This window comes from Danio rerio, chromosome 24, assembly GCF_052040795.2.
Source record: "Danio rerio strain M-AB ecotype USA chromosome 24, GRCz13ab, whole genome shotgun sequence".
NCBI classification, from domain to species: domain Eukaryota; kingdom Metazoa; phylum Chordata; class Actinopteri; order Cypriniformes; family Danionidae; genus Danio; species Danio rerio.
This window is the reverse complement of record NC_141044.1, coordinates 39,579,647-39,602,500: the sequence shown is the minus strand read 5'-3', so window position 1 is coordinate 39,602,500 and position 22,854 is coordinate 39,579,647. Positions and strand designations below refer to the sequence as shown.

General features: G+C 37.1%; 4 protein-coding genes across 8 annotated transcripts in view; 3 read left to right on the top strand and 1 right to left on the bottom strand.

Annotated features, from left to right (window-relative positions):
• Positions 1 to 22,854, bottom strand: part of map3k14b (mitogen-activated protein kinase kinase kinase 14b) — a 471,535-nt gene that overhangs the window by 160,038 nt on the left and 288,643 nt on the right. The gene's annotated exons all lie outside the window — the stretch shown is intronic.
• LOC147831138 (uncharacterized) lies at positions 7,278 to 9,954 on the top strand. The gene has a single exon (XM_087310165.1). It carries the CDS (start codon positions 8,915 to 8,917, stop codon positions 9,842 to 9,844), a length of 930 nt encoding a protein of 309 aa, XP_087166291.1. The 5' UTR covers positions 7,278 to 8,914; the 3' UTR covers positions 9,845 to 9,954.
• Positions 12,254 to 16,901, top strand: LOC147831137 (uncharacterized). The gene has a single exon (XM_087310166.1). It carries the CDS (start codon positions 14,358 to 14,360, stop codon positions 15,285 to 15,287), a length of 930 nt encoding a protein of 309 aa, XP_087166292.1. The 5' UTR covers positions 12,254 to 14,357; the 3' UTR covers positions 15,288 to 16,901.
• Positions 16,901 to 20,721, top strand: LOC147831136 (uncharacterized). Its single transcript, XM_087310164.1, has one exon. The coding sequence runs from the start codon at positions 19,755 to 19,757 to the stop codon at positions 20,682 to 20,684; it is 930 nt and encodes a 309-aa protein (XP_087166290.1). The 5' UTR covers positions 16,901 to 19,754; the 3' UTR covers positions 20,685 to 20,721.

The window sequence follows — 22,854 nt, the reverse complement described above, 5'->3', positions numbered from 1 at the left end:
ACAGCATTAAATCAGTACATCAACTATAAAGTTCAATAATGGATCTACTAATGATATTATATTATAATAAACGACATACACACACATATACAATCACATACACATCCACACACACATTCATATATTTATAGAGAGAGTGAGAGAAAGCTGTGAACTAATTGTGCCCTAATCTTTATGATTATTTATTTTTTCTTTCTGTGTTATTCTCTGTTTTTTAGTTTTTAATTTTAACATCTGTATCTTAATTCTACATGTATTTACAGCTAGAAACAAAACTGCTAAATATATATTTTATAAGGTAAGTCTGTTATCGGCACAATGGCGCCATCTTGTGGTCAAATCTGAGTTATGAATTTTTTTGGAATATTTAATTATTGAGTTTCTGCATTTACAGTTTAAAGCATTACATTACCCCGACCCTACCAAAACCACGGCGTTGAAAGAGAAAAAAAAAATAATAAAAATAATAATAATAATAATATATATATATATATATTTTTTTTCTCTTTCAACGTATGTATGTGTGTATGTGCATATATATATATATATATATATATATATATATATATATATATATATATATATATATATATATATATATATATATATATATATATATATATATATATGCACATACACACATGCATACACACATATACACATCATTCCAGAGTTCCTGAGTTGACAGTGAGAAAACAGTGTACCATATTTGTTCCGTCCATATGTTGTCATTTAACATGAGAGGCTTGGTAACATCCCAAAGAGGGAATACACAAAAGAGGTGCATCTTAATACAAAAAGAAAAGAAAAAATGATGAATAAAATGGGAGAAAAAAAAAAATCAACAAATTAATTAATAATAATTTTAATAATAAAAAAAAAAAGTCGCATTCTTTTGAATCACAAAACCTTCCAGATATATTAAAGTAGAGAGTGAGGAAATACATTGTAAATCTGAGTTAAGAATTAACAAGGATGTATTGCCTACTCTACTGGGATAAACTAAAAAAATCAGAAAAATAAAATATTATCATGCAATAGCTATAATTTGTACAGCATTTTTAAATATTTCAATGGTTAGGGGTGAAAAGATCTATCAGCCAACAATGTAAAACTGACTATACACATTACATTTATTCAGATTAAACAAGTATAACTTATTTTATCTCTTTATTTTGTAGAAAATCCCTACAGAACAAAAAACCATTCGCATGAAGTGTGGTGGATTTACTGACATTTTAAACAGATGTCAAACATTAGTTTGACAGAAAAAAGTTTAAATGTGTGAGCTCATGGTCGTCAATGATAAGTAACCAAAATGCTTTTTAAATTTTTAAATGCTGATTAGCAAATTGAACATAGATGTCTGAATGTGTCTATATAACACAATTTATAATACAACATAGAATAATATAAACAATCGTTTGTAAGCTGTTTGGACAGAACTGTGTGCAGGTATATTGTGTCCACAGTCATATTGGGGTGATATAAATACAATAAGTCTGTTTTTTTATTTCTTGACGTTAAAAAAGGATTAATTTTTTTTATTTTGTACATTAACATAAAGGATGACCATACAGCACTGTATATTAACGTGTATCCTGTCTCATTTGTTGTGCAAAAACAGTGTAAAGATAAAGCTATGTGTGTGTGTGTGTGTGTGCGTGCGTGCGTGCGTGCGTGTGTGCGCGTGTTTTTGTGACATATCAGGAAACAAATCTGAATAATGACATTGGTATGACACAGGTATTACAAAAAGGAGGTGAAATATGAAGACATTGGTGACATCCTCATTTCTCAAAATGCTTATAAATCCTACAGAATGAGTTTAATCAGAGAGTAAAGCTGCACACAGCGTTCTGTGATAGTTGGGTTTAGGGATGGGGTGGGGTGAGGGCAATACAATATACGGTTTGGACAGTATAAAATGAATGGAAACCTATGTAATGTCCCCACTTTTCACAAAAACAAACGTGTGTGTGTGTGTGCGTGCGTGCGTGCGTGCGTGCGTGCGTGTGTGTGTTTGTGTGTGTGTGTTTGCACGTGAACTTTATGACAACATTGACATAAATATATGTTGACAACAAATATATATTAAATAACATCTGAAAGTGAGATCGACTTAATTCTTGTCTGTCAATGTATTGTTTTACTGTTTATCTACATGAAGGCGAGCGATCTCTATGGCTGTTATATGCAAGTGGGAACCAATGACTGTAAAAAATATGGACGACGCGACAGCCCTTTTTCCCATTGAACGCCTTGAGGGCAAAACGCCTGCTTGACGGGCACAAACTGTCGCAAAAGACTGCTGAAATTGGAGCCAGACATGCGCAGAAGGATTGTCTGATGGAGCCAGAGGAGGAGCCGCGAAAATGAGCGGAGTCGAGCTTCCAACCAAACGCTTTATGTAAAATCAACTACGCCCCCCGAACTTCTCAGCATGCGTTTGCTGTCATATCAACACAAATGGATGTAATAACGTTAACAAATATGAGGGTTTTATATATTCAATCGCGCCAGCTCCAGGCCGCAGCGCATAACTTACTCGCGGCGCATGCGGCAGCGCCTGCTCGCTCGGCTGCCGCATCTGGCTCGATTGACTCGGGCTGGAATTGGGTAGTGAGTCCAGGCATCCGGAGTAGGTCCAGCAGAGGTAACATTAGTCAGTCTGAGCTCTAAGAGATAAGTCTCCGGCAGGCGAGAATCTAGCCGGAACTGTGTTTTGCTATCTGGGTGGTTAGGCGTGTATCAGCAAACTAATAAAGCCCGAAAAAAGCCCTGAACTTAGCGAATAAACAGTGTTCTACCAGGATCATGTATGTCAGAAACTATAGTTTACTGCTGAACTCATTTTGTCATGGTAAAATAACACAGAAATCGAATAATAACATTTCAGTCTACTTCAGTCTCCTGCCGAAGCTCAGACGCCGCGCTTTGAGAAACTGTCAATCACAGCTGTCAATCACGATGACACGCCCAGCATTAAATTAATGCTAAAAAACTGTTTACAAAAATGAAGATCTGCACCTATTTCAGCACAATAACCAGTGCCTTAATCGACCAGAACTATCTTTCAGGACATTTTATTGCAAGTGTAATATTTTTTTTTATTTGGGCTCAAGTCTCCTTCATTAACACGGAGGAGGCAGGCTTTATGACTTGTACTGCAGCCAGCCCCCAGGGGGCGATCTAACGGCCGAAACCTTCACTCAAACGTAGGCTTGCGGCACACTTGGTGGGAACGGTGGACGTGGAGAACAAACTCATTTGCATTAAAGGCACAAGCAACAGAAACAGCTACAAAGTCTTAACACCTTAAATATGGAGAAATGTATAATAAATAATCTGATGGCTGTTTTGAGTTGAAAATTTACAGATACATGCTGGATACACAAGACTTCTCTTAAATATTGAAAAAGGGGTAAAATAGGTGCCATTTAAAATCTATATTAAAAGCATCTTTATTAAAACCTGCTTCAAAGTGTAAAAAGGTTTGCTGGGTTTTTAAATCTTCTTCACAATAATGAATCTTTTAAAAAGTCTTTAGAAAGGTTCTTTTGGAGGTTTTTGTTGAACCAAAGATATGTTTTTAATGGCATCACTGTCTTTCAGAAGCTTCATGTTTAAGAGTGAACACTGTTTACTTTCTCTCTGCAATACTTGAATGAAAAGACGACCTCTAGTGACTGAAAAAAACCCGCAGCGTTGAAGAACAGCAAAAATGTTCTCCAATGTCTCCTCTTAAATATGTCTCCCCAAGCCTCTGCAGTTACTTTCTACAGCGTCGTAGACGAGCTAATTATGACTTTTTATTTTTTTTTCTAATTGTTTAAAAGATTTTTCTTTTTTTGTAATTGTTTAATCTCATTCACTGATCTTATTAATTCATCTTATTAATCTTATTTTTAAATGGAATGCAACTTTATCTGAGTAGATTTTTAGCCAAAGCGAGTTGCATTGTAACAATCCAACAATCCACCTGTTCTGAGTGACAGGTATTGGTTCAGGAATATCTTAATAAGCAGGTTAATAAGCCACTAAAATTGGAAACTAGAATAAGAAACTAGAATAAGTGTTACCAATATTTTATATATTTTTCTCTTAACATGTATTTTCTTTCAACTAACAAAATGATTTTAGTTTCACATTTTAATATTAGTTCAGTATAATAATCTGACTTCACTGACATCAGTGGTTCTATGAAAAATATTTATAAATTGAACCTTTTCATCGCAAAAAAGTGTCTTCAAAGTGCAAGGTTTGCTAAGTTTTTCAAATGTTCTTCACAATAATGAAATATTTTTTCAATGGCATCGCTGTCTGTCAGAAGCTTCATGTTTAAGAATGAACACTGTTTACTTTCTCTTTGTAATACTTGAATGAAAAGACGACCTCTAGTGACTGAACAAAAAACCCGCAGCATTGAAGAACAGCAAATTCGAAGTTTTCTCGAATGTGTCCTCTTAAATATGTCTCCCCAAGCCTCTGCACTTACTTTCTTCGGCGTCGTCGACAAGGTAATTATGACTTTTTCTTTTTTTTTATTGTTAAAGAGATTTTTTTTTCGTAATTGTTTGTGATTTTCCTTTTTCATAATTGTTTAATCTTTTGTACTGATCTTTTCAGTTCATCTTATTAATCTTATTTTTAAACGGAACTCAATTTTCTCTGAGTAGATTTTTAGCCACATGCGTTGCTTTGTAAGTTTTGTCTACAATCCACCAGTTCTTGCTCTCTTGTGGAATCAAACCTGTGATTTCTGTGTTACCAACATGTCAGTTTACTGGTTGAGCTACAAGAGCTGTTGCGCACCTCAACCACAGCAGCTCATTATGTATCTGTAACTGGGAGGTGTTCATGACACAAGCCAGAAGCGGAGGTGTGGGTGGGGTTAGGTTTAGGGGCAGGGTTATGAATGAGCAAACAGGAAAAAGCAGAGATGTGGACTTGGCCTTAGGAGTAAACCCTTCTTCAGACAGAAAGACCCAACAAAACGTTTTAAACATTTTGCCTGTGATAATGCCACAGACCACAGAGTGTCAAGTTTGACATTTTCTTGCATTTTGATGAAATTGTTTATTTTCACCCTCATTTACTCTCCATAAATTGGGTTTACACAATATCTGCAAAAAATGCCCAAATTATCCCCATTGAAATCATTTCAGAATTTCATGTCAGTGCAGTTTAAGCAAAAAGTCCCGCATGGTTTGTTAAGAAGAAAATCATGAGGTCATCTGGTGGTCAAAATGAGGACCAGCTCCGACCAAACTGCTACTTCCTTTGCTACATTCATTCATCCATCCATTCATCTCTTCATTTACAGAATGACTAAATCGAAATGAAATTAAGTCAGTGCTGGATTCTTTTGCTGACACAAGCTTCAGAGTTTGGTCGACTAATGTAACATCAGTAATGTTATCGCTTCAATGACTGTAAAATTAAAGCCAGCAGCAAACAAACGAGTTTTATACACAAAAAGATGAAACAGAGATTTTCACTGACACATGGAGAGCGTTTTATTATTGTTTGTTTGTTTTTTCCTGTAACAGAAAATGATGTGTGAAATCTCTCTGAGGGAATATGAGGTGCAGATGGAGGAGTGGAGGACACTGGATCCAGGCACTAGAACACAGAGGCCAGCAGACGTCGCCATCATTGACCATCAGAGTCTAAATGACCCGCTGGAAGAGACCCATGACCTTCTTAAGCCTTATTTAACCATCGCAAAACACGGAGAACAGACAAAAATGAAAATGATCTTGAGCTACTTCCTGCGGTCTTGGCAGGTCATAAAAATGGCTTTCGAACAAACATGGATGGCCATAAAATGGCCTCTTTCTGCTGCCTTTGGTGAGATCTAATGGAGGACCTGCGCATCCTTACTACCATCAATCCTTCATCTCCTGCTTCTGATCTTTTCTGGCTTTCCTCAGTCAAGTTTTGTGTATTATACAACTCTATTTAATTTCTATACACAATAAAGTTTTCTCAGATTTTACTGAAAGCAGTTTGTCGCTCTTTTCCTGTGTCTGTTTTCTGCTCAGAGTCAATGATTCTGGAATGTTCTGTGTTTTCTGTCAGCGTCATCAAACCAGTTTGAACAGGTTCAGGACAAAGCCAAAGAACGTTCGAGAAGTTAAAAATAACATTAAAATTAATAAAAAGAAGAAAGATTAAACACCAGTTCTTTGTTTACCATAAATTGTCTTTATTTTTCAGTGGTAACATGTGGACAAGTTGCTTTAGATTAGTAAAAATGCAGAAGTGATACGAAAGAGTTTTAAAAACATTTAGTCAGAAACATTTCACACTTCTGTGTTGTCTTTATTGTATTGACAATGAACACTTCTTTAAGCTGTGACATCTACACATCATTCGCTTTACAACACAGTTTGTTATTCTTTATCTTATACAGGATGCGCTGAACAACCCTTATATTACTCTTTGGTGCTGTAAGGAAAAGATTAAATACACACCGTCACGTCAAAGCAGTTTGTTCCAGGATAACATCAACATAAGTTAATACAGTCACTGTAGTGTTGTGTGTAATAAACATCTACAGTAATTCACACCAATTACAATTGGACAAAGAACACTTACACAGGGAAAGAGTGAAAAAGGTCATCGAAGCGCTGCAGTTTTCCAGCTCAGCAAGAAAAATGTCTGTTAAACAGCTGTAAATGGAGAATCCTTTGTGTGAAAAGCTTTACTCCGTCATAAAAGTCCAAATAAAGTCAAGTTTGGCTTAGAAAGTGAAGCTCCAGCTTGAGATCAGGTTGAGTTTCTGAATCTGGAGTGTGACCGGTGTACATTCTTCAGCACTCGCTCCAAACACAGACTGAGACTCGACATCTGCTGCTCTTCTGAAGCTCATCAAGTGTTCAGACTAAAGCTGAGATGGTGTTCAGTTCAGAGGACTGACTGTGTGTAAAGGAGGAAACCTGTCTGTCTGGGACGTCACAGGGCCTGCTATAGACTGTTCAGCCCAATTCAACAAGCACTTCCCTGCTAAGAGAGCGCTTTTCAGTGCAGCAAACTTGAATTCTGTACTTTTAGCTGATCAATCTGATGCTCGAGGAGGCTCAATTATTCTTGTAATCTATTATTCTCTATACTTTTAAAGCTTGAGGATATTTGCTGTGTTTTTGCCATTTTTTATTATTATTTTAAGCATTTATGAAGTGTTTAGTCACTTTTATATTTTAGTTTTCATTCAAAGTGAATGAAATAATGAAGTCTGATGAATCCGTCATTTTTGTTATTTTCTTGCGAGTGGTCATACACTTCACTGCTGTGTTTTTGCCACATTTGATTAAAATATGTCTTCTTTGTCTCAAATCATTTTTCTTTCAAGTCAAAGTCATATACACCCAGCTAAAGTTTAGAAATATATATGTTTATTCAGATTTTATCATAAAATTATCACTATTAACAAACCTTTAACCAAGACTTTTAGCTCAATTATTGAATACTTTGCTGCTTATTAATAGTTCTTAAGGCAGTAGTTGGGTTTTGGTATTGGATAGGATATTAGGGATGTTTAATAAGATCATACTTTATAAGCACCAATAAACAGCAGATATCTTAATAAGCAGGTTAATAAGCCATAATAATAAGAAACTAGAATAAGTGTTACCAATATTTTATATATTTTTCTCTTAACATGTATTTTCTTTCAACTAACAAAATGATTTGTTTCACATTTTAATTTTAGTTCGGTATAATAATCTGACTTCACTGACATCAGTGGTTCTATGAAGAATCTTTATAAAATGGAACCTTTTCATAGCATAAAACACTGTTCACTTTCTCTCTGTAATACTTGAATGAAAAGACGACCTCTAGTGACTGAAAAAACCCGCAGCATTGAAAAAAACCCGCAGCAAGTTCTCTCCAATGTCTCCTCTTAAATATGTCTCCTCAAGCCTCTGCAGTGACTTTCTTCAGCGTCGTCGACAAGGTAATTATGACTTTTTCTTTTTCGTAATTGTTTAAGGGTTTTTTTCTTTTTGTAATGGTTTGAGTGATTTTTCTTTTTTGTAATTGTTTAATCTTATGTACTGATCTTATTATTTTATCTTATTATTCTTATTATTAAATGGAAAACAATTTTCTCTGAGTAGATTTTTAGCCACAAGTGTTGCATAGTAAGTTTCGTCTACAATTGAACAGTTCTTACTCTCTTGTGGAATCGAACTGTGATTTCTGTGTTTCCAACATCCCACTGTACTGGTTGAGCTACAAGAGCTGTAGGGCACCTCAACCACAGCAGCTCATTATGTATCTGTAACTAGTGGGTGCTTTTGACAAGCAGAGGAGGGGTGGAGTTAGGTTTGGGGCGGGGTTATGAATGACCAGAAATGACTGAAAAAAGCAGGGAGTTCCCTTTATGACTAAAAACTTGTTCTTAATCAAAAGAAAACACTGCTTAGCCTTTAGTGTACAGTACAAAGACAAAAAGTGCTATTTAAATACGTCTTTTTTCCTACAAAACCATGACAGACCAAATGTAGATGATGAAACGCATTCGGCAGAAAAAAATGAGTTTTCACTGACAACAGTTTCATAAACAAGAAGTCACTGGCATTTTCACCTTGAGTTTTGTTGTCAATGTGTTTCAGTGTTTCTTTAGCTGAAACTTAAGTAATAACCCCTTTTTATGGTATCTGTCAAGTACAAAATGTGCTCTTGTTACGAACCACTAAAATTAAATACATCTGAAGTACATTGATACATCTCAAAAATACTTTTCATGCCATCACCAACCAAACACTCATTTAATTTCCAACATTATTAACTTGATAACACTAAAAGTTATCATTGTAAAAGCCAAACAGTGGCCCACTGGAGTTCCGTACATTTATTTGTCCATCTCTCTGTATATTTCAGACCACTGTTCATCAGAATACAGATGTTTCGAAAGGACACGTGCAGAAAAACTGCCGTCATGACAAATCAACAGGTAGAGGTAGATGATCAGACTCTCAATTGCAGAGTCAAGAATGAAGGTTTCACCATTCCCTGCATGAGTTCCTGTCAAGTCAAAGAGTCCATTAAATACCTTCAAACACAAACTGGTCCACTGTTGTTCAGAAATGGACAGATTATCAGACAGTCGGAGGTCACAGACTGGAATCAGCTGAGTTTAGCAAGAGAGCCAGTGTGTCTGATCAAGCTAAAACGAGAAAAGACAATAAAGTCCTGCTACGGGGTTTATTTGGGGAACGATTACATCTTGACGGCTCTTCATACATTCCAGTACGCTTGTCCATACGACGCCTATGTTTTCTTCCCCACCAAGAGTTTTGTTCTCATTTATGAGGCAGAGCTTGTTCAAGAACGCCACATGTTTTCTGACAAAGACCAGTGTCTTGTTAAATTACTCGGACAAACCGATGTTTTGGGCAAAGGTTTACAGGACCGCTTCGGTGCACCTGATGCCAGTGATGCTTTATATTTCTACACATTTGATGTAAAAGGACATCTCCAAACACACACATGCAAAGTAGACACCTGTTCCTCGACCAGGAGTCAGAAGAGCCAAAGAAATGAGTTTCTGATGTCCACGGCAGGACAGCCTGGTGAAAGTGGCAACCCTATCTTCAGCTTGAGAAGCAGAAACTGTGTGGGAATATACAAGTGCATCACAGCGAGAAATATAGGAATTGCGTCAAAAGTGGATGTCAAACAGCTGAAAGAACAGACAACTCCAGGAAGAGCAGATCTGTGCTGTTTCAACATGCTGGACAGGATCTGGTCCATTCTTAAGACTGGATGTTACTGTAGGCCGGCCAATCAGAACCCAATGATTCAGAATGAGGTGTTTGTGGGTCTAATCTGAGGTCAGATGATACTCTCTGTTTAAGCCTGATTGAAAAATGCAAGTTTCAGAGTATCGAGTACTGCATTTGTACTGTCTGTATAATATTTATATGTAAAACTGTGTAAATATATTTCTCTGTGTGTGGAAAAAGTCAAGGTTGTCAAATGTCAAAAAAATAAATGAATTATTTAAAAAACAAAAATACGTCTCATCATTTAAAAAGTAAATGGAAAAATCTGTGTGAATCTGAATTTGGTAACCTTTTATTTTAGTTGTCCTCTTACACGTTCTCCAAGTAAATACAATAAAAGGTACAGAATTACATGCAATCAGCCATAAACCTATCCCACGTTCTAGCCCTAACCATACAGTAAGCAGATGTAGTAAATCAATATTATCTAGTGATTATACGAACAATAACACTGAAACAAGGACACCTTAAAATAAAGCGTCACACAATTATTTTTTTCATGGATAGTAGTAGAAAATGATCTTGCTCAATATTTTGGCACTATGAGAACACGTAACTGTAAAAATACTTGATTTCTTTTTACAGAACAAAACAAGCAGCAAATGGACCTGTCTGATTTTCTGAATACTCATCTTGAGAATGTAGACTTACACATAATAATTATTAATATATACAGAATTGATTGTATTTCACTTTAATTTAGATGCTAACTATGATGTAAAACATCACTAAAAGTATCAGGACTCAATATCTTTTGAAATCTTTAGTTAACATGCGTTCACTTCTCCAACAAATGCCCTCTGAAATGACAAGATTTCTAGCTCATTCGTTAAAATTGACATAAAACAACTGATAATTGAATGAACAAGAAACAAGAACACACTGAATGTCGTGAATTCATCAAACGCCTTCACTTGCCCGTGATCCTCATGTGTGAACAGTACATTTCTGTGTTTCAGAGCTCGCTTTCTTAGTCAAGCTCCAGATGAAGCAAAGCGTGATTTAAAGCCTGAGCAACACATATGAACCTGTTTGTTCAACAGTCTTGCTCTTCACAGTTAACCTCAAGATTAACAACAGCAAAGCTTTCTGACACAGTTACTATAGGCTGAAAATGTCATGATCTGAAATAAATATGAACGAAAAGCAACTGTTCATATATGAATGAACATGATCAAAGCAACAACTGATGAACCGATTTGGATTGATCATTTATAAAGAAGTAAAGGCTTTCTCAGTTTTGAGTTCATTTTACTCAACTTTTCTTTCACTGAAAGCAGTTTGTCGCTCTTTTACTGTGTCTGTTTTCTGCTCAGAGTCAATGATTCTGGAATGTTCTATGTTTTCTGTCAGCGTCATCAAACCAGTTTGAACAGGTTCAGGACAAAGCCAAGAACATCAAGAAGTTAAAATGAACATTAAAATCTTTAAAAAGAAGAAAGATTAAACACCAGTTTTTTGTTTACCATAAATTGTCTTTATTTTTCAGTGATAACATGTGAACAAGTTGTTTTGGGTCTGTAAAAATGCTGAATACGAACGATTCTTAAAACATTTAGACATAAACATTTCACACCCGTTCTGTACGGTCTTTGGTTTATTGAAAATGAACACTTCTTTAAGCTGTGACGTCTACACATCATTCGCTCTACAACACACTTTGTTCTTCTTTATCTTGGGGGATCTGCTAAACAACCCTTAAATTACTCTTTGGTGCTGTAACTAAAAATTAAATGCACACCGTCACGTCAAAGCAGTTTGTTCCAGGATAACATCAGCATATGTTCATACGGTCACTGTAGTATTGTGTGTAATAAACATCTACAGTAATTCACACCTATTACAGTAACAATTGGACAAAAAACACTTACAGGAAAAGAGTGAAAAAGGTCATCGAAGCGCTGCAGTTTTCCAGCTCAGCAAGAAAAATGTCTGTTAAACAGCTGTAAATGGAGAATCCTTTGTGTGAAAAGCTTTACTCCTTCATTAAGGTCCAGATGAAGTCAAGATTAGCTTCGAAAGTGAAGCTCCAGCTTGAGATCGGCTCGAGTTTCTGAATCTGGAGTGTGACCTGTGTATTTTCTTCAGCACTCGCTCCAAACACAGACTGAGACTCGACATCTGCTGCTCTTCTGACGCTGCGTCAAGTATTCAGACTAAAGCTGAGCTGGTGTTCAGTGGGAGGAAACCACTGTGTGTAGAGGAGGAAACCTGACATTACAGGGCCCTGCTATAGGCTGTTTTAGCCCAATCCAACAAGCCCTTCACTGCTAGAAGAGCGCTCTTCAGCCCAGCAAACTGTAATTCAGCACTTTTAGCGGATCAGTCTGATGCTCGAAGAGGCTCAACTAGTCTTTCTGTAGTGCTGTTTATCAACACTTCTTCTTCTCTTTATACTTTTTCAGCTGGAAGATATCTGCTGTGTTTTTGCCATTTATTATTCTTTTTTTAAGCTTGTATGAAGTGTTTAGTCACTTTTAGTTTTCAGTCAAACTGAATGAAATGGTGAAGTCTGATGAATCCCTCATTTTTGTTATTTTCTTCTCAGTTGTTGATACGCGTCTATCTATTGACTGTCACTTCATGCTGTTAACCCTCCTGTTGAATTACGGGTCAAAGATGACCCAGGCATCATTTTAACAGCAGAAATAAATCAATTCCCTAAACAATCTTTTGTGTTTTTTTTCTCATTTTCAAGTTTGACGACTTCTTCCAACAAAAAACTGCACACTGATGAGTGAAAACCGAAACATTCAGAGAGTTTGTGATGAAGATGAGGCAGTTTCATGCCGAATAGATTTGGGGATTGAAATTAAATTTAGCTGCTTTATTTTAGAGGTTTAGTGAAGGCGGCTCATTTTTTGACCCGGAGGGCGAATGATGTGAAATCTAAGACCGCATTGCACTGCACTTATAGACAAGCACAGGCCAATTTCCCTTCACTTGTTCCCTTAGGGGAATCCCCACCGCCATTTTGAAGCACGCTCCATTTTGTCAAGTAAACGAGGGAAGTTGACACAGACAAACCCTCGATATTGACAGAGGAAGCGAGTCGGCTTCAAACTGTACTGTATGTCCACTCCAGCACCTATGTGTCCCAGAATGCAATGAGATTTAGCCATCACAACAGTGTAGTTCCTAAGTGCTTAAGGGTTTAGGGCAGTCCATACCCATTCAGATGTTCAGCCAGTAGTGGACACTCGAGAAGCGAAATCAATCACGTACATCATAGTGAACGAGACGAAGGAAAGTTAGCGAGTGAAGGGCATCAAATATTAGACTGCACTGCAGCCTGTGACAACACAAGAGTAAAACACTGATCATTGTTCCTCTGTGATACATAAGACTAAAGTCACTGTAGTGCCCCCTATTGACTGAGGAAAAAACAACAACAAAAAACTGAGCACAGAAATCCAGCAATTTTTCAGACACAAGAGATAAAATTCAGACTATTAACAGTACATGTCCTGATATAAGTGTAACCCCAGACCATCACTGCTCATTTTCTTCAGTGTCACCAGCCTCAAATCTGACACAAACCTGCTGTTTCTCAAAACCTCAAATCCTCACAAAAAAGGTAATCATTTGATTCCAATTTTAAATAATTTATTTGATGTGACGTAACACTATTATTATTATAATCATCATCATCATTATTATCATGAAGTGCTCTTTCATCAGATTACATTTCTAGCCAAAGTGTGTTGTAATTATTGATTTTTCTCTTTTGTAATTGTTTAATCTGATGGACTAATCTTTTTATTCAATCGTATTATTAAATGGAACGCAGTTTTATTAGACGGAGTGTGTTGCATTATCAGTTTAGTCAACAATCCACTAGTTCTTGCTGTCCTGTGGAATCGAACCCTTGATTTCTGTGTTTCCAACATGCCACTTTACTGGTTGAGCTACAAGAGCAGTAGCATAGCTCAACCACAGCAGCTCATTATGTATCTGTAACTAGGGGGTGCTTTTGACAAGCAGAGGAGGGGTGGAGTTAGGTTTGGTACGGGGTTATGATTGAGCAGAAAAAAAAAAAACAGAAAAAAAGCAGGGAGTTCCCTTTATGACTTGTTCTTAATCAAAAGAAAACACTGCTTAGCCTTTAGTGTACAGTACAAAGACAAAAAGTGCTATTTAAATAAGTCTTTTTTTCCTACAAAACCATGACAGACCAAATGTAGATGATGAAACGCATTCGGCAGAAAAAAATGAGTTTTCACTGACAACAGTTTCATAAACAAGAAGTCACTGGCATTTTCACCTTGAGTTTTGTTGTTAATGTGTTTCAGTGTTTCTTTAGCTAAAACTTAAGTAATAACCCTTTTTTTGTGCTGTTGTTACGAACCACTAAAATTAAATACATCTGAATTACATTGATACATCTCAAAAATACTTTTCATGCCATCACCAACCAAACACTCATTTAATTTCCAACATTATTAACTTGATAACACTAAAAGTTATCATTGTAAAAGCCAAACAGTGGCCCACTGGAGTTCTGTACATTTATTTGTCCATCTCTCTGTATATTTCAGACCACTGTTCATCAGAATACAGATGTTTCGAAAGGACACGTGCAGAAAAACTGCCGTCATGACAAATCAACAGGAAGAGGTAGATGATCAGACTCTCAACTGCAGAGTCAAGAATGAAGGTTTCACCATTCCCTGCATGAGCTCCTGTCAGGTCGAGAAGTGCATTGAGCTCCTTCGAACACAAACTGGTCCACTGTTGTTCAGAAATGGACAGATTATCACACAGTCGGAGGTCACAGACTGGAATCAGCTGAGTTTAGCAAGAGAGCCAGTGTGTCTGATCAAGCTAAAACGAGAAAAGACAATAAAGTCCTGCTACGGGGTTTATTTGGGGAACGATTACATCTTGACGGCTCTTCATACATTCCAGTACGCTTGTCCATACGACGCCTATGTTTTCTTCCCCACCAAGAGCTTTGTTATCATTTATGAGGCAAAGCTTGTTCAAGAACGCCACATGTTTTCTGACAAAGACCAGTGTCTTGTTAAATTACTCGGACAAACCGATGTTTTGGGCAAAGGTTTACAGGACCGCTTCGGTGCACCCGATGCGAGTGATGCTTTATATTTCTACACATTTGATGTAAAAGGACATCTCCAAACACACACATGCAAAGTAGACACCTGTTCCTCGACCAGGAGTCAGAAGAGCCAAAGAAATGAGTTTCTGATGTCCACGGCAGGACAGCCTGGTGAAAGTGGCAACCCGATCTTCAGCTTGAGAAGCAGAAACTGTGTGGGAATATACAAGGGCATCACAGCGAGGAATATAGGAATTGCGTCAAAAGTGGATGTCAAACAGCTGAAAGAACAGACAACTCCAGGAAGAGCAGATCTGTGCTGTTTCAACATGCTGGACAGGATCTGGTCCATTCTTAAGACTGGATGTTACTGTAGGCCGGCCAATCAGAACCCAATGATTCAGAATGAGGTGCTGGTGGGTCTAATCTGAGGTCAGATGATACTCTCTGTTTAAGCCTGATTGGAATGTGCAAGATCCAGAGTATTGAGTACTGCATTTGTACTGTCTGAATAATATTTATATGTAAAACTGTGTAAATATATTTCTCTCTGTGTGGAAAAAGTCAAGGTTGTCAAATGTCAAAAAAATAAATGAATTATTTAAAAAACAAAAATACGTCTCATCATTTAAAAAGTAAATGGAAAAATGTGTGTGAATCTGAATTTAGTAAATACAATAAATGATACAGAATTACATGCAATCAGCCATAAACCTATCCCACGTTCTAGCCCTAACCATACAGTAAGCAGATGTAGTAAATCAATATTATCTAGTGATTATACGAACAATAACACTGAAACAAGGACACCTTAAAATAAAGCGTCACACAATTATTTTTTTCATGGATAGTAGTAGAAAATGATCTTGCTCAATATTTTGGCACTATGAGAACACGTAACTGTAAAAATACTTGATTTCTTTTTACAGAACAAAACAAGCAGCAAATGGACCTGTCTGATTTTCTGAATACTCATCTTGAGAATGTAGACTTACACATAATAATTATTAATATATACAGAATTGATTGTATTTCACTTTAATTTAGATGCTAACTATGATGTAAAACATCACTAAAAGTATCAGGACTCAATATCTTTTGAAATCTTTAGTTAACATGCGTTCACTTTTCCAACAAATGCCCTCTGAAATGACAAGATTTCTAGCTCATTCGTTAAAATTGACATAAAACAACTGATAATTGACCGATCAAGAAACAAGAACACACTGAATGTCGTGAATTCATCAAACGCCTTCACTTGCCCGTGATCCTCATGTGTGAACAGTACATTTCTGTGTTTCAGAGCTCGCTTTCTTAGTCAAGCTCCAGATGAAGCAAAGCGTGATTTAAAGCCTGAGCAACACATATGAACCTGTTTGTTTAACAGTCTTGCTCTTCACAGTTAACCTCAAGATTAACAACAGCAAAGCTTTCTGACACAGTTACTATAGGCTGAAAATGTCATGATCTGAAATAAATATGAACGAAAAGCAACTGTTCATATATGAATGAACATGATCAAAGCAACAACTGATGAACCGATTTGGATTGATCATTTATAAAGAAGTAAAGGTTTTCTCAGTTTTGAGTTTATTTTACTCAACTTTTCTTTCACTGAAAGCAGTTTGTCGCTCTTTTACTGTGTCTGTTTTCTGCTCAGAGTCAATGATTCTGGAATGTTCTGTGTTTTCTGTCAGCGTCATCAAACCAGTTTGAACAGGTTCAGGACAAAGCCAAGAACATCAAGAAGTTAAAATGAACATTAAAATCTTTAAAAAGAAGAAAGATTAAACACCAGTTTTTTGTTTACCATAAATTGTCTTTATTTTTCAGTGATAACATGTGGACAAGTTGTTTTGGGTCTGTAAAAATGCTGAAGTAATACGAACGATTTCCTAAAACATTTAGACATAAACATTTCACACCCGTTCTGTACGGTCTTTGGTTTATTGAAAATGAACACTTCTTTAAGCTGTGACGTCTACACATCATTCGCTCTACAACACACTTTGTTCTTCTTTATCTTGGGGGATCTGCTAAACAACCCTTAAATTACTCTTTGGTGCTGTGACTAAAAGATTAAATGCACACCGTCACGTCAAAGCAGTTTGTTCCAGGATAACATCAGCATGTTCATACGGTCACTGTAGTATTGTGTGTAATAAACATCTACAGTAATTCACACCTATTACAGTTACTATTGGACAAAAAACACTTACAGGAAAAGAGTGAAAAAGGTCATCGAAGCGCTGCAGTTTTCCAGCTCAGCAAGAAAAATGTCTGTTAAACAGCTGTAAATGGAGAATCCTTTGTGTGAAAAGCTTTACTCCTTCATAAAGGTCCAGATGAAGTCAAGATTAGCTTCGAAAGTGAAGCTCCAGCTTGAGATCGGCTCGAGTTTCTGAATCTGGAGTGTGACCTGTGTATTTTCTTCAGCACTCGCTCCAAACACAGACTGAGACTCGACATCTGCTGCTCTTCTGACGCTGCGTCAAGTATTCAGACCAAAGCTGAGCTGGTGTTCAGTGGGAGGAAACCACTGTGTGTAGAGGAGGAAACCTGACATTACAGGGCCCTGCTATAGGCTGTTTTAGCCCAATCCAACAAGCCCTTCACTGCTAGAAGAGCGCTCTTCAGCCCAGCAAACTGTAATTCAGCACTTTTAGCGGATCAGTCTGATGCTCGAAGAGGCTCAACTAGTCTTTCTGTAGTGCTGTTTATCAACACTTCTTCTCTTTATACTTTTTCAGCTGGAAGATATCTGCTGTGTTTTTGCCATTTATTATTCTTTTTTTAAGCTTGTATGAAGTGTTTAGTCACTTTTAGTTTTCAGTCAAACTGAATGAAATGGTGAAGTCTGATGAATCCCTCATTTTTGTTATTTTCTTCTCAGTTGTTGATACGCGTCTATCTATTGACTGTCACTTCATGCTGTTAACCCTCCTGTTGAATTACGGGTCAAAGATGACCCAGGCATCATTTTAACAGCAGAAATAAATCAATTCCCTAAACAATCTTTTGTGTTTTTTTTCTCATTTTCAAGTTTGGCGACTTCTTCCAACAAAAAACTGCACACTGATGAGTGAAAACCGAAACATTCAGAGAGTTTGTGATGAAGATGAGGCAGTTTCATGCCGAATAGATTCGAGGAATGAAGGTAATAGACTTGCTGTATTTTAGAGGTTTAGTGAAGCCGGCTCATTTTTTGACACGGAGGGCGAATGATGTGAAATCTAAGACCGCATTGCACTGCACTTATAGACAAGCACAGGCCAATTTCCCTTCACTTGTTCCCTCAGGGGAATCCCCACCGCCATTTTCAAGCACGCTCCATTTTGTCAAGTAAACGAGGGAAGTTGACACAGACAAACCCTCGATATTGACAGAGGAAGCGAGTCGGCTTCAAACTGTACTGTATGTCCACTCCAGCACCTATGTGTCCCAGAATGCAATGAGATTTAGCCATCACAACAGTGTAGTTCCTAAGTGCTTAAGGGTTTAGGGCAGTCCATACCCATTCAGATGTTCAGCCAGTAGTGGACACTCGAGAAGCGAAATCAATCACGTACATCATAGTGAACGAGACGGAGGGAAGTTAGCGAGTGAAGGGCATCAAATATTAGACTGCAATGCAGCCTGTGACAACACAAGAGTAAAACACTGATCATTGTTCCTCTGTGATACATAAGGCTGAAGTCACTGTAGCGCCCCCTATTGACTGAGGACAAAACAACAACAAAAAACTGAGCACAGAAATCCAGCAATTTTTCAGACACAAGAGATAAAATTCAGACTATTAACAGTACATGTCCTGATATAAGTGTAACCCCAGACCATCACTGCTCATTTTCTTCAGTGTCACCAGCCTCAAATCTGACACAAACCTGCTGTTTCTCAAAACCTCAAATCCTCACAAAAAAGGTAATCATTTGATTCCAATTTTAAATAATTTATTTGATATGACGTAACACTATTATTATTATAATCATCATCATTATTATAAACATGAAGAGCTCTTTCATTAGATTACATTTCTAGCCAAAGTGTGTTGTAATTATTGATTTTTCTCTTTTGTAATTGTTTAATCTGATGGACTAATCTTTTTATTCAATCGTATTATTAAATGGAACGCAGTTTTATTAGACGGAGTGTGTTGCATTATCAGTTTAGTCAACAATCCACTAGTTCTTGCTGTCCTGTGGAATCGAACCCTTGATTTCTGTGTTTCCAACATGCCACTTTACTGGTTGAGCTACAAGAGCAGTAGCATAGCTCAACCACAGCAGCTCATTATGTATCTGTAACTAGGGGGTGCTTTTGACAAGCAGAGGAGGGGTGGAGTTAGGTTTGGGGCGGGGTTATGATTGAGCAGAAAAAAAAAACTGAAAAAAAGCAGGGAGTTCCCTTTATGACTTGTTCTTAATAAAAAGAAAACACTGCTTAGCCTTTAGTGTACAGTACAAAGACAAAAAGTGCTATTTAAATACGTCTTTTTTTCCTACAAAACCATAACAACCAAATGTAGATGATGAAACGCATTCGGCAGAAAAAAATGAGTTTTCACTGACAACAGTTTCATAAACAAGAAGTCACTGGCATTTTCACCTTGAGTTTTGTTGTTAATGTGTTTCAGTGTTTCTTTAGCTGAAACTTAATAACCCCTTTTTTTGTGCTGTTGTTACGAACCACTAAAATTAAATACATTTGAATTACATTGATACATCTCAAAAATACTTTTCATGCCATCACCAACCAAACACTCATTTCATTTCCAACATTATTAACTTGATAACACTAAAAGTTATCATTGTAAAAGCCAAACAGTGGCCCACTGGAGTTCTGTACATTTATTTGTCCATCTCTCTGTATATTTCAGACCACTGTTCATCAGAATACAGATGTTTCGAAAGGACACGTGCAGAAAAACTGCCGTCATGACAAATCAACAGGAAGAGGTAGATGATCAGACTCTCAACTGCAGAGTCAAGAATAAAGGTTTCACCATTCCCTGCATGAGCTCCTGTCAGGTCGAGAAGTGCATTGAGCTCCTTCGAACACAAACTGGTCCACTGTTGTTCAGAAATGGACAGATTATCACACAGTCGGAGGTCACAGACTGGAATCAGATGAGTTTAGCAAGAGAGCCAGTGTGTCTGATCAAGCTAAAACGAGAAAAGACAATAAAGTCCTGCTACGGGGTTTATTTGGGGAACGATTACATCTTGACGGCTCTTCATACATTCCAGTACGCTTGTCCATACGACGCCTATGTTTTCTTCCCCACCAAGAGCTTTGTTCTCATTTATGAGGCAAAGCTTGTTCAAGAACGCCACATGTTTTCTGACAAAGACCAGTGTCTTGTTAAATTACTCGGACAAACCGATGTTTTGGGCAAAGGTTTACAGGACCGCTTCGGTGCACCCGATGCCAGTGATGCTTTATATTTCTACACATTTGATGTAAAAGGACATCTCCAAACACACACATGCAAAGTAGACACCGGTTCCTCGACCAGGAGTCAGAAGAGCCAAGGAAATGAGTTTCTGATGTCCACGGCAGGACAGCCTGGTGAAAGTGGCAACCCTATCTTCAGCTTGAGAAGCAGAAACTGTGTGGGAATATACAAGGGCATCACAGCGAGGAATATAGGAATTGCATCAAAAGTGGATGTCAAACAGCTGAAAGAACAGACAACACCAGGAAGAGCAGATCTGTGCTGTTTCAACATGCTGGACAGGATCTGGTCCATTCTTAAGACTGGATGTTACTGTAGGCCGGCCAATCAGAACCCAATGATCCAGAATGAGGTGCTGGTGGGTCTAATCTGAGGTCAGATGATACTCTCTGTTTAAGCCTGTTTGAAATGAGCAAAATCTGGGCACAAACAGACTGCAAACTACGTGGAGTTAGACTTCCCCAATTAAAAAAAGAGAACCCTTTTGAATGGCTTTTTTCACTTTCGATTTCATAATTGTGTAGTTTTATCAGAGTGAAAAGTGACATTTCATGACATTCAATAGGCTTATGTAAAATGCTGCCTTTAATGTCAAATTCTTCTGAAGAGTATTGCAAAATGTAAAGGATTCATAACAAGGTTTCTTGAATTTTTGTTGTTCAGTGAAACATATTTGTATTTGTGGATTTTGATATAAGTGAATGTATTGGTCCTCTGACAGAAGCACTGCAGGTAAAGTTAGTCAGTGTTGTTTAGGCTGCTGATGTTTGTGCATGTAGAAATGAAATCATCAAAATTATTTTCCATGGTCAAAGAAAGTTAATGATGGGCTGGGCACAAATGTCACTAGCAATCACTGCGAGACTTAAAATGAGTGTGATCCAGCTTTCTCTGTCAGTCTGGTGTTTGCCAAAAAACTCTGAAAACTAAAGTTAGACATCATGCTAGATGCTTGCATTTCAACCACTATGATTTCTATCTGCTAAAATGTTCGATATACAGCAAATCTGATATCAAACTGTGGGATTTAAATTTAAGAACGTACATAAGAATGTATATCTACAGTTCCTACATCCTGATGTAACATTACATTAAAACTAATGTGAACTACACTGTTTGGTACTGTTTGGTAAAAACAGTAGTTTTTACGCATGTAAAAGGAACATGTTGGCACTTGTCAGATTCAGTATACTGTAATATCCATTAAAAGGGTTTTGTCAGTCTCTGATCTTCCTACTGAAAGTCAAACTGTGAGAGAATATTTACATTTGACTAGTTCTTAGGGTCAGGTACCGCTTGAACTGTCTGGTACTGTATCCTAAGGAACCAACTTTGCTAGAGCTCTTAATGAGGGTTGTTTCCTATATTCTCATTGGCTGTGTGAAAGGTCAACACATTTGAAGACAGAAACACTGTGTAACACTGCTGTGATGCCTGTGGAGCTGCCTGTACAATTCTTAATAAAGAAACCAGTACTGTGTTTGTATGTATGTGTGGTTATTTTATAGTTTTTTTACAACAGTAAAGCTTTTTGAAACAAAATGCTGCTGTTAAAAAAAAATACCCCTTAAAAAAAGACACCACTTAGTGCCTTATTTGCACGTTATTTGTTCCTAAAGAATATCTGCATTGTACAGTCTTAATGACAGCTTTTGTACATTTTCATACATTTTATGATGTGTAAGAATTGTTGCATAATGAAATGTAATCATAAGAAATAATTTTCATATCCACAGGCAAACATGAATTCATGTGAACAGAAATTATGATTATAAAATTATGAGATGATGAAATAAAATATTATCAGCTACATTCTACATACTGTATAGGTTTACTATCTGTATTTTTAGGCAATAGCTGGAAAAACGCAACGTTAAATGCAAAACTGTAATTCACTTATTTTGTGTAATCCAGTGATGTTTTTTACAGTTTAAATTTGTGTTTCTCAACCACGCTCCTGGAGGACTACCAGCACTGCATCTTTTGGATGTCTCCTTTGTCTGTCACACCTATTAAAGGTCTTTCAGTCTCTGCTAATGAGCTGATGATCTGAATCAGGTGTGTTTGGTTAAGGTGACGTGGAAAATGTGCAGGGCTGGTGGTCCTCCAGGAATGTGGTTCAGAAACAGTGGTCTAAATCATCATACTCAAAAAACGTTAACCACTGTTATGCTATGGTGTTATGGTATGCATTTCTGTAGTAATGCAAGAGATGATTTTTGCACACTGGAGAAATCTAGATCAATATAAATATACTGTATAATGTAAAGATAAAACTGTCGCTCACCTGTCTAATAAGACACATGCGGGTTTGCCGTCTTTCTCTGCTCCAAGTTTGTCATAAAGCTCCTTTCATCTTGTAAATACCACACTAACACTGATCCTCAGTTGACATTTTCTCCTGTCCCAAAATCTTCTAGAGTCATTCGATTCATCTGTTTTCCAGCCATGAGGTTGCATTTGGCAAAATCACCTGCAGCAAATCATAATGAATAACTGCCATCCATCACAAATGTGCAAAACAAATTACGGAGTGGCATTTT

Coding starts and splice junctions, on each gene's coding strand:
- LOC147831136 (XM_087310164.1), top strand. CDS start 19,755: ATGTTTCGAAAGGACACGTGCAGAAAAACTGCCGTCATGACAAATCAA.
- LOC147831137 (XM_087310166.1), top strand. CDS start 14,358: ATGTTTCGAAAGGACACGTGCAGAAAAACTGCCGTCATGACAAATCAA.
- LOC147831138 (XM_087310165.1), top strand. CDS start 8,915: ATGTTTCGAAAGGACACGTGCAGAAAAACTGCCGTCATGACAAATCAA.